This window comes from Candoia aspera, chromosome 8, assembly GCF_035149785.1.
Source record: "Candoia aspera isolate rCanAsp1 chromosome 8, rCanAsp1.hap2, whole genome shotgun sequence".
In the NCBI taxonomy this organism is placed as follows: domain Eukaryota; kingdom Metazoa; phylum Chordata; class Lepidosauria; order Squamata; family Boidae; genus Candoia; species Candoia aspera.
Window position 1 is genome coordinate 69,529,693 of NC_086160.1, and position 12,101 is coordinate 69,541,793.

The 12,101-nt window shown below is 42.7% G+C and overlaps 1 protein-coding gene across 1 annotated transcript in view; it reads left to right on the plus strand.

Annotated features, from left to right (window-relative positions):
- LOC134502435 (coiled-coil domain-containing protein 158-like) overlaps positions 1-12,101 on the plus strand; it is a 36,548-nt gene that overhangs the window by 23,803 nt on the left and 644 nt on the right. Inside the window, exons 15-22 of the mRNA XM_063310778.1 lie at positions 2,087-2,203; positions 2,907-3,064; positions 4,653-4,703; positions 5,464-5,523; positions 7,294-7,361; positions 7,751-7,951; positions 9,747-9,770; positions 11,121-11,222. Coding sequence (XP_063166848.1) covers positions 2,087-2,203; positions 2,907-3,064; positions 4,653-4,703; positions 5,464-5,523; positions 7,294-7,361; positions 7,751-7,951; positions 9,747-9,770; positions 11,121-11,222 — 781 coding nt within the window. The remainder of the gene's footprint in view (positions 1-2,086; positions 2,204-2,906; positions 3,065-4,652; positions 4,704-5,463; positions 5,524-7,293; positions 7,362-7,750; positions 7,952-9,746; positions 9,771-11,120; positions 11,223-12,101) is intronic.

Below are 12,101 nucleotides of genomic sequence, written 5' to 3' on the forward strand. Positions count from 1 at the left end.
CTGAGGCTAAACTAACAAACTTGTTGCTGCAGTGGATCTGAGCAACATATTCTGTGAGGTGGTAGCCTCCTGAAAGCTTATGAACATCATTGTTTTTAACAGCAGATTTCTGCCCATTTGGCTCCTGTAAAGACTAACCCATTTGTCCTAAGTAGACGGTAAAAAGAGACTGTGGGGGGGGGGTGATTGAGGTGACTCACAGGGCAAGATGAGGAGTGGTGCCCCTTTTCACAAAGTTAATGTTGTTAATTTTCATAGCAGCACACCCTGAATGGGTATGGTACAGCAGGCCAAACCTCATGAAGAAACACATTTAAGAAACACGTTTTAATTATCCAGCTTTATTTTGAAGAAAAATCTGTTCCAGAGCTCAGAGCCAAAATGCATTACCATGCTAGGAATGGGTAGTTTGGCCTGCAGCTGGCATCTGAATTTGGACAGCTCAGGCCCAATATTGGCATCTTTATTAAACATCTCTGTGTGTTCTGAATCAAATGGCTCCCTGTGTGGCAAGCCAGCGGTCATCCATGTTTGGGGCTGACTAGTCACAGATTCCTTCATCTACGTGAACTCTGAAGTGGGTGTTGGGAGGAGGAAGAGTAATCCAAAGAAACTCTCTTCTTTTAGCTTTGTGCTTTGCTTTCAGATAATAGTAGGAGACTGAGAATAGGAATTAATTTGGCTTCTCATAGGAGAGGGATGGGCAGAAACAAAGTTGGCATAGAGAGGGAGATCTTGGAAGCTTCCTGGAGGACCCATTAAGATCAGAGAACATTCTGGAGAGAAGCAGTTGCGTGATCGAGGAGCTGGAGACGGAGTTGAGGAGCCGAGTAAGGAGGAGCAAGAAGCTGGTTGGCAGCTAACGGTGCTACAATGGCTGAAGTAGACTAGACAACTTTAAGTAGCAGTTGAAGATGCAGTATTGGACAGTTGGTTTCTATCCAGAGTAAGGATGACTGGTAAACCTGAGCAATTTCCACTAACTAGGACTCAAGAGATGCTGGGCGAGCACTAGACAAGACTCACCTAAATACACAAGGGCATGCCCTTGGAAGAAGAGCACTGAAGAGGAACAGCCCTGCGGGGACATGTGGCTGGGCAAGCTGATCATAGACAGAAGAAACAGGACCAAAGGGTTGTCTGCCACAGATATCAGCCAATCACCTATTGTATCTTTAGTCTGAGGGAGAATGATACAATGCCAATGAATTACCTAAGCCCTCTCCTTGAACCAAGAGGGGTAAATAGGAGAGGGATCCGGCATTTGGGGCCAGGGGAGGAGCCTGCACATTTATTAGGAACACTATTGATGACTGATTGTGCATTAAGATTTACTTACTAGAACGATACTGCTGCATTAAGATTTGCTTACTTAGAATGCTACTGGAAATGAAAACAAGGTAGAGGGAAAATAAAGCCAGAGTGCTCACTTGAGGGAATGCTATTAAAGGCAAAACTGAAATACTTCGGCCACATAATGAGAAGACAGGACACCCTGGAGAAGATGCTGATGCTAGGGAGAGTGGAGGGCAAAAGGAAGAGGGGCCGACCAAGGGCAAGATGGATGGATGGATGATATTCTAGAGGTGATGGAGTCGTCCCTGGGGGAGCGGGGGGTGTTGACGACCGACAGGAAGCTCTGGCGTGGGCTGGTCCATGAAGTCACGAAGACTCGGAAGCGACTGAACGAATAAACAACAAGAGGGGAAATGCTCTTGTGGTACTTTTCCTTTGAACTGTGTCTGGCAGTGAGTTGGGGGATAAGAAACTGTTAGCTGAAAAGTGCAAATTAGCAGAGCTGAAGCTAGTGAAAAGTGAAAGTACTTGTCTTCTCTGATAAGGCTGGGCTGATATCCAAACTACTTATTTCTGTCTTGTACAAACTTGAACAGAATCAGAGAACAATCTGGAAACAATCTGGTGTGGTCTTGTCTTCTCCCTGTCAGAGTCAGAACCTGTTTCTGTACAACCCCACAGACCCCTTGTAACTGAAGACAGATCTACCATCTTCCCCATTGCTTTCCATTCTGGCTTCTTTCCTTCCAACACATTTTATGGTGCTTATTCATAAGCATCTTCTTCCCAGGAGCTGCAGGGACCAGGATACACACTGGGTTCCTCTTTGATGAAGCAGCGCCATTCAAGCTGGCCTCACTCATCCGGTGTACCATCATCTCAAGCTTTTGCAGGCCACATCTCTATTGTAAGTACTGTGTCTGCTCCGGAACATGAAACATTATGGCAACTGTAATATTGACTCATACCACTTAGGAAACACCCCAAGTCGTTGTAAGCCACCTTGCAAATCTTTCAGGAGAGCAAAGAAAAGAGTATAATGTTTTCTCAAAATTACAACCAAACGTTGTATGGCTCGTATCACTGCAGGCTCTCCTTCACTGCTTCAGAAATATCATCAACTTTCTGGATTGTCCTTCCTCAGTCTTTTAAATCTGCAAGTTTTGTTATTTTAGTCATAGTTTACAGTTTTCTCTGCAGCACTCATTAATTATCTCAGTGGGTCAGATGTACAACTCCTGTTCTTGATTAGGTTGTTGCTACTCCTGATGCATTAAATTAGTGCATTTGTTAGCTATTTGCAAGGAATAGACGAAATGTTTAATCCCCTAAGATCGCAGTATTTTGAATAGTTATGGACAGGACATAATCTTCCTTTCACATGTATTACCATGAGCTAGGAGTTCCAAGGGTGATGGATAATATGCAACCACATAATAATCTTCAGCTACTGGTCAGGTCTCCAGGCTCTTTTAGAAAATATGTGATGAAACACTAAACTGTTTCTTATCACTGCCAGTGAAAACTGTGCTTTGAGGGCAGGGTCTTTGTGTGTGTGTTTCATTAGTCATGCCTTCATGAATGTTTTAAAAATCCGTATTTCCATTCAGACGTCATCCAAACGCTACACCAAGGAGGATCCATTGCGAGATTTGAAACAGCTTCTTCAGGAATTACGAAGTACAATTAATGAAATACCTTCTGCGATTCTTCCCAGAACAGAAAGTGACAGTGAGAGCGACTCTGCAGAAGGCATGAGCAATATGCTGTAAGGAAATGCAAAATACTGGTAACTTCTGTGTTTAGGATCTCATTTTGGAAATGAATGATTTATAGGCAAAGGGAACTTTGCCAAGTATAATAACAGACACCAATGGACACCTCACCTGTGCTGAGTTTGTGTTAATCCATTGAGATTAAATTTTCCAAACTGAGCTCAGTTCATCCTTACTTCACGGACACATCCATGTTGTCTTCTTGGCAAGAGTTGATAAATGACTTGCCATTGTCTTCTTCTGGGATGTTTTTTCAACTGCCTCATCCAGTCTATGCCTGGTATTTTTCATGGGTCTCTCAGCCAAGTACTAACCAGATCCAGTCTTGCATAGCTTTTTGAGATCAGCCAAGATAGCTAGATGCTGCCTCCTAGCAGGATGGAGGGAGGGAGAGAGGAAGGGAGGGAGGGAGAGAGATCCTGTATACACACATACACATGCGTAGGTTTAATAACCAAGATCTTCCTTTGAAGGAATTTTTGCATCAGTGATTCCCACACAGAACAGAAATGCGACTAGGTGAAGAGATGGTGTGATTCAATATAGGAGAATTGCATATTATCATAGGGGAGACCCAGGGCAGTTGTTCCAGCCTCTCAGATCAGGAGTAGGAGTTTATGGAGTAGGGTATGTTGTTGAACTACAGTTCCCAGTATCACTTGCTGAGAGTATAGCTTTGTGTTTAGGCAAAACACCTTTACCACACAGAAGGTCAAGCTAAACTGAGAAAGAGAGCCAAATGCTGCTAGCTGTGTGTGGCTGGTTCTGTCACCAGTGAGTGCATTACAGGTGTTCCACTCCTGCTGACCAGGGGCTTCATGTGGCTATTTTCATTACTGCGGGAGGGCGTTTTGCCTACTGCTTGCCCCTCGTCTACTCTGTGGCCTACTTCCAGATGCTGCCGGCCATGGCCACTCAGTGTTAACACTGCCTTTCCCTTACAGCACTAATTGAGGAAGGTTCTTGCTTGTTACCAATGGCTCCCTTTTGCTTCATCCCCTGCCCTTCTCCCACACCTGTGACATCAGCTGGACTACTTTTGGACATGGCTTTAGGGCTCTTTCAAAAGAGCACTAGACCCTTGTTCAAAGGTCAGTTGACAGGTCACAGGCATCGAGCACCTCCCCGACCTCAACCAGTTCGTTGGGGAACTTGAGATGTGGCTAAACCTGTTGTTCAAAGCACCTGTCTATCCTTGCCCATCCCCATCCCACATTAAGGAGAATGACTGATTGGTGGTTTTTGTCCCACTAGTGGATGACTTTGGAGGAAGAGAAAACAAAGCCAACGGAATCCACCGATCACTTTCCTTCACTTGTCCTACGTTAAAACCATAAGAACAGCACCATGCATCAGCCTCGTTTCAGAGGCAGACTGTGGCTTGGCCATTGGGGCAGCACCGTTTATGCTGGCCCCCTTTTTGGCTAACTTACAGACTGGTACATTATGCTGCAATGAAGCCAGCCAGCTATGTCCCTGTTCCCAGTCAGGAACACAGTTTGTATAGGAGACTTATAACTACCCAAACTATGTAAATAATATTATGTATTATGTGGTTTTTGCATTTTTACCCCCATTCAGAGACTTTCCTAGCAGAGAAAGCCTTGGCAGAAGATCACATGACCCCTGCAGGTGAGGCTCTGAAATTCCCTTGAAGTCAAAATATTCTGATTGAGCCAGATGGATGAATGTGGTTTCGTTTTGTTTTGCATTTCTAGCACTGCATGTTTTTTATGTACTCTTATGGTGTACCAAGCATCCCTGAGCGGTAACGGCCTATCCAAAATGCTGTTACAGAGACAACTAAAAAGAATACTCTTTAGCCTTCACTTGTCCCACATTAAAGTTACAGTTACAGTTACAGATATATCTTACACTGTTTCCAACATGGTAGGACCTCTCCCACAGTGAAAGGAAAGCTTGCTCCAGGGATATATGTGCTTGTCCCAGAAAATGTTTCCTTTTAGGGAAGCATCATTCCCCAGGCAAACAAAAAACAAAAACAAAAAAACCCTAAAATGCTCTAGCAACTCTATCCTCTTATAACATGGAAAATTCAGAAATCCTTTTTTTCAATTACTGGCTGATGGGTTGGAAGCCATGTCTCCTTGTGCAGCGCTTTTGGCTTCTGGGTCCCCACTAGTTAAAGAAACAGTTTAGGGAAGGAAAGCTGTCCTGGTTGAAGATGATCATAAACAATGTCCTCTCAGAAAGTGGCTTGGTTTGGTTTGTATTTTAAACCAAAGGGATTGGATTGCTCCGGGGATTCCGTGGCCATCCCCATTTTTCCCAGAGGAGGTTCTTTGATAGCTCATCATCATTATCACAAATTTATTTCATCAATAATCAACATTCTTTGATAGCTGTCACAGAGTTCTGTCTTTCAATACAGGGAGGCTGCAGTCAGAGATTTGCCTTCAGAGACGGCCGTGGGGCAAGACACATTTAGCAGGTGAGAAGTGATGCCGTTGGCTTCGTCCTCCAACATGGCAAATTCATCACATGTTACAAAGGGTAGAATTCTAAAATTGTCGTCTGCAGAATGGAACGTCCAGCTCTTCCCCTTTCCAGATCTTTTTCAGAGGGTCCCCCAACCTTGCACCACAGATGTCGAGCATTTGTGTGGACTTCAGAAGGGAGGAGAAACCATTGCCTGTTCCACTGACAGAAGCAAGTCTGCGTACCAAAGTACATACCTGGATTCTGCTGAAGATCTTCAGTTTTCAAAGGGACAAATATTTCAAATAGAAAAGATCATTTCATTGTTTTTCAACAGAGACAGAAGCAGCCTTCTCTTCTGCTTCAGTTCAGCATTATACAGTATATTTATTCTCTTAGCTGTAGCTTGTGCTGGATCTTTCAGACCTGAGGAAGCCCAAATGAGTTTTCCAGAAACTTTCTACAACTCTCCTTGCCTACACAAACCCTACAGCTAAAGCTCCTGGGATTACATAGAATTTGTATCGCACAGTTATTTATTTTTGTATTTATCAAATCTTATTACCGCCCATCTCCCCCCCAAAGGAGGGACTCTGGGCGGTTAGCTATCTGAGAGCAGTTAAAAGCACAAATATTCCACAGTAGTTCTAGAAAGACATAGAAACATGTTGGATTATATAGTCTTTTGGTCTCTTCTCCTCACCCTCTGATTCCTTCTCCAGACTTAAGAACTTGAGGCATCTTTTGTGTAGCATCTCTGCAGCTCATCCTGGTTCAACTGAATGTGGCTGAAAGAAGCATATGCCCTGGTGTATTTGCTTATATAAGACTTTTCCTTGATCAATAGCCTTTATAAGTGGAAAAGAGGCACAGAATACAATCAAGTGCCAGAGGGAATCCTGAGTGGTTTAATAATCATCAATAAAGAGAGAAGTGTTTTATTCCACCCAGAAAAGTTGATGGACATTTGCCTGGTGTCCAAAACAAATAAACAAACAAACCCCACACCCTACCTATCCAAAGTTAACTCACGGAATTCAGTCTGCTGAAAACTGCTTGTTAAAAATAGTTTGATAAATTAATGGTGGACACAAACAATAGCTACATCCTGTATTCCAGTAAATGGAATTTCAGTATTCACAAACTTTGCAAATGTTGCTTATAGATACATTTATCAGACAGGCAGACAAATGTATAGAAGAGAACAGTTATTTTAACCAATAGTCCCACCTTCTGAACTTTCAGAAACATCTGGTTGGCCAACTTCAGTTGGGAGCAGACAGTTGAATATGGTGGGTGTCATGAGTACTGATGGCGAGCAGGAGGGGGCCTCGATCCAGGGTGGAAAACGCATGTGTAGTACTGAGGAATTAAGCAGCCATTCAAAGAGACACAGATCAGACCCGCTTTAGCTTTTGGGGTTTATATGTCTGGGTTTTTCCCACACTTCTTCAGTTTGTTAGGATTCTGTTTTATGTAGCAGCAATAAACACTAGAGACCTACTCCTCATCTCAGCGTGATTTCTGACTGTTAGGACCGTGGGTCTGTTTCAGAAACAGGATGAAGACTGCACATTTTATTTTCAATGTCACTGCAAAGATGCAGTGCTTCCTGAAATGTACTCCTCAGTACTTAAATTAAATACATGATTTCTCACATGAAACTGATGGGTTCCAAAGTAATTCTTTCCTTTTTAATAACATAAGACCACCTTCCTGATGTTGTACATGACTATTGAATAATAGAGTGGCAACGTTGTTTTCTTTTTTGTTTTATTCATAGGGATGCATTAAGATTACGTACTGCGGATCATGAAGATCAAAACACAACTTTCTCTTTTACATCCAGGGGTGAGCTTCTTCTTGTGCATTAAACAAGGGAACATCTAAGATGTTTAATAATATTAATGCAGATCTAGACAGGAAAACTTTGATCCTTGAAACTAACGCTCACATGTGATTGGAGAACATAAATGATCCTCATGATCATTGACTACTTGCTATGAATTTATTCAGCAATTGGGATTCTATATCGCACAAGCCCATAAGGTGCTTCATTTGGGTTGAATTTGGAATGTTCTGTGAACTCAAGCCAATGTACTTTCTAAACTATGGGTTGCTCTATTGCTTAGTGCATTCAAGTTTGTAAGAAACACTCTTTGTATTCTAATCTTTGGGGGGAAAAACTTTGGTCCCTTTAAGCACTCCCTTTTAACATACACTGTCTTTACTACATTTAGTGTCCCAAATGATCTCTACTCCTCGTACCTCTTCAAAGAAACCGTCCTCAAACGAGCGATACAAAGATAGGTCTCCTGTGCATTCCTTGCTAACTACTCCATTGGATGACCTTAAGGCAACTCCTACACCCTCCTTGGAACGGCGGTCAAGTCTAAAGAAGGACAGCTCCCCAGAAGCTACAACTTCAACTTCTGGTCGAAGTAAGTGTCAAGTAATCATCAAAACATCCTCTGCTTCAGGCGGACACAGCCAGCTCTTCCTAGCAAAGCAACCCTAAGAATCATGTCACCAGTGAGTTAATAAAACTGAAAGGGGATCCCTTATATGGAAGACTGTTTTAGTTAGTCTTGCATTCCCAAGCTACTACATTCCTCCAGGGTTTGAACTTTAGTTAGTTGTGTTATTCAGAACAGATTCCTAGGTTTGCAATATCAAGATGATGGGAAGTCCAATTTTAAGTGTTTCAGGGTCACAGTGCTTCATGGTTTGAGAATTCCATGTTACCGTGACTCAATATGCTTTTTGTTTGTATAACCTTTGTTGAAATAATACAGCTTTTGACATAGTAATGGAATACTTCGAGATATAAATGAGTTCAGAACTCCATGGCCAGATAGAATTTAACAAAATTTCAGTGAAAATGGAGTAGGTGCAGAAAAGGGCAATAAAAATGATCAGGGGACTGGAAAGTTAATCTTTTGAGAACTAAGTATGTTTAAGAGATGACTGAGTGTAGAGGAGTATGGAGATGGATGGAAGAAAATAGGTGGCAGCCATTATGAAAACATCAGTTTAGCCCAGGAAAACAGAAGGGGGGAGAAAGAAACTCAAGACTGCCCTATCTTGACTCTCTTTGGTGTAAGAAGGGAGGGAAGGGGAAACACTGTCTGGATTTCAAGATTATGCTATTGGAGCCTAGCTCAATAAAGTAGAGTTCTACTGTACTTCATGTAGTGTCTGTTTCCAGACCTGGTCTACCTGGAAAGGCTGACAGGGAGATGTCAGCACTATTTAAGTATCTGAAGAGGTTTCACATATTTTCTGCTATCTCAGAGTGCAGGATGAGAAATGATAACCTTAAGTTATTGGAAGGGAGTGGTTCTGCAATAAAACTACCCAACGCGGCAGTTAGTTCCCTTTCACTAGACATATCCAGGCAAAAAGCCATCTGGATTCTGTCTCAATCTGGATTCTTGTACTGATCCCTTTTGAAATCATTTCAAGTGCTCATTCCATGGTGAAGCTATATTTGCTACTGCACAACACAGAGATTAAACTCCAGCTCTGGCATGCTGGTGAAGGAAGATGGGAAGTGCCATCCAGGAACTGGAGGGCCATATGTTGCTTACCTCTGGAGTAACCTTTGACCTCATGGCTTTCACAAGTGAAGACTTGGTCTGTACCAGTGTTTCTCAACCTTGGAAACTTGAAGTCATGTGGACTTCAACTCCCCAAATTCCCCAGCCAACCATGCTAGCTGGGGAATTCTGGGAGCTGAAGTCCACATGTCTTCAAGTTGCCAAAGTTGAGAAGCACTTGTCTATATCATGCTGGCTGGGGAATTCTGGGAGCTGAATTCTGGGGGTCTCATCGTCTGATGGTATACCGACATATCTCTGGTTGTACTGATCCATTTAGTTTTCATGGCAAGAATACTGGGGTGGGTTGCCATTACCTTCCCCAGGGATCGCATTTAGTCTGACCTCTCTGTCATGACCTTCCCGTCTTGGGTGGCCCTTCACGGTTTAGCTCATGGCATCATTGAGGTGCTCAAGCTCCAGCACCACGACAAGGTAACGATCTTTTGCTGAAGCCACACGTCTTAAAGTTGCCAAATTTGAAAGACTGGCCTACACCATGCTTCGGAATTCAGAGAGAGAGAGAGAGAGAGAGAAATGAAATAACAATTTGTAATGCTGTCAACAGAAATGAAGTAACATTCTTTTCTGTCAACAGAAACATGATCTTAATTGCGTGTTTTTATTTTCTCAACAGGTGTTTCCTTCAGCACCCCTTCTTGTAAGTATATTTGTATTTTTTCCCAACATCCCATTGCATTTCTGTTGACCGGTAAAGCTCTTTCTGAATCAGTCTTTATTGCTGAAAAATAACATTGTTTTCTTTCCCAATGCACAGAAATGAGAAAAGAAAGCCCCTTACATTGCATAGTCTGGGTTGGTATAACACAACAAGTCAAACTAAGTAATCTACATTTTGTCATACCATAAAGTGTGAACTCATTCTCAAATTCATCCCTCTTCTCCAGTGATAGGTAGCCTTTATGGGTAATCCTGGTCATCTTTTTTCCCTGCATGAACAAAACATTTCAGGGATTTTGGCTCCATTATCCCTGAAACATAAGTGGGTATCTTTATTCTGTTACTAAAGAGTAGGAATTAGGATGAAGGCTGAAAGGGAAGAAAAACCCTCCTCTGCTTTTCACATTCATTTCCTTCTTGTAATTCTGCCTCTTGACAACAGCTCTTTGTTGGATTTTTGAATCTTCTGATCTTTGATCTTCAGTTAAACAGATCCCTGATGGTGTTAGAATAGACCTTCTTTCTTTTTAATGACAGAGACAGATTTTAGAAACAGGACTATAGCCACTCCTCCAGAATGTATTGGCCCAGGCAAGTATTTCACAGTTCTTTGTGGTAAGGACAGTCCAAGTTGTCCCACATTTACTGATTTAATGATAGGGAATTGGTCCTGGTGGGGCTAGAAATTGGTAAGATTTCAGTCAGCTCCTATTGCAGGCAAGTCTGATCCTTAGTGGCCTTCCAGCATTCCACACGGGTTCAAATATTTTGTGTACCTTCCTGTAAACATGGTTGTTGTGTATACACTGATGTTATTCGGTAGAAACAACCAATGCAGACTTGGGGCCAAAGTACACATGATAAGGGAGCTGCAGTTGCCCCACTGACATAGATCCTCTCTACATAAAAAGAAGGGTAGATGGACATAGGCAAACATCACATCTTACATTGCATTACACTGCCTTAAGCAGTTTCCTTCTGTCTTAGCTGATACATGAAGCAGCCTCAATCCTCAAAGGGGTGGTAGAATATTCCCCCCACCCCACAGATCTTTTCATGGAAAGAGCAATGCACATTCTGAATCTGTTGACTGATGTTTGTGTGGGTAGACGCCTGGGCAGTCTGGCTCTGAAATAACTAGCACTTTGTAAATGTTAATGTAATGCTGAAGATCAATGCATCCATTGTTGACCAGCGCTAATGTGATGCTCATAATAAACTGAGCTGTAAGCTGACCCAGTGCCTTTGCCACTGGCCGTCCTGCCTCTGGATGAGTGTGCTTTCAACGTATATCTCTGACAATTTACACGACTGACTATTTTGTCCATAGCGATTCAGATTGGGGAAGCCAGTGGAAGTGCCTGCAGGAAATTACAGAGTAAGGTGGACAATCTGCAAAACCTTATGGAGACAATGCAATTGAAAAGCCAAGGTAGGGGAATTTTGCTTTGTCCTTGCACATTTATGATATGATAAGGTCATTTTAGGAGTGTGAAGCGGGAAATCGCCTTGCAAACTCTTAAAACAAGTTTGTCTGCTTTGGGAGAGAAGATAAATTGAAAGCAAATTTCAGTAGACACAACTGCCATAGGAAAGGCTGACTCCAAGTGGGCCTTTTTTGACAGATTATCTATCAATGCAGCACCATCAATATACATGGTGCTTTTATAGTACAAAAGAACTTCACCTCCCCTCTTAAAATTGCTGCTCCTGTCCTCTGGTGAGAAGGGCCACTGTGACTTCTGCCTGTAGCTGACGAAAGTCAGCTTCAGGAATTTATGTATTAGAAGTCCTTTTATGCCACTTCTGCCATCTGACATTAAGCAGCTTACAAGCAGCAATATGCAAATACTTCACACGGCAATCAATACGTTATCTGTATCAATGGGCAAAATGTAATCAACAGTTTTGGTATTATAATCATAAAAGCATGGTGCCACGTATCAACAACAGCCACACGCTCAGGTACCTATGCCCATTCCTGCTTGAGTCCCCAAATGCTTCTTGAAAAACCCATGTTTTAAAGCTTCCTGAATATTAAAGTAGGGAGATAACTCTTACATCTGGTAGAAGAGTGTCCCCCAGGAGAGGAAATCCTGCAGGGTGCTCGCCTCCACGACTTTTCCTATTGCCCCACATGAGGAGTGGGGCCCCTCAGCAAGCACACCCCACTGGCACACCTTGGGTGGCCATATTCTATTTGGAGCAGGTGGTCTTGGAGATAGCCAGGATCCAAACCAGGCAGGACTTTAAAGGTGGACAGCAGCAGCTTGAATTGCAACCAGAAACAAAGGGCTTGCTAGTAGTGGAA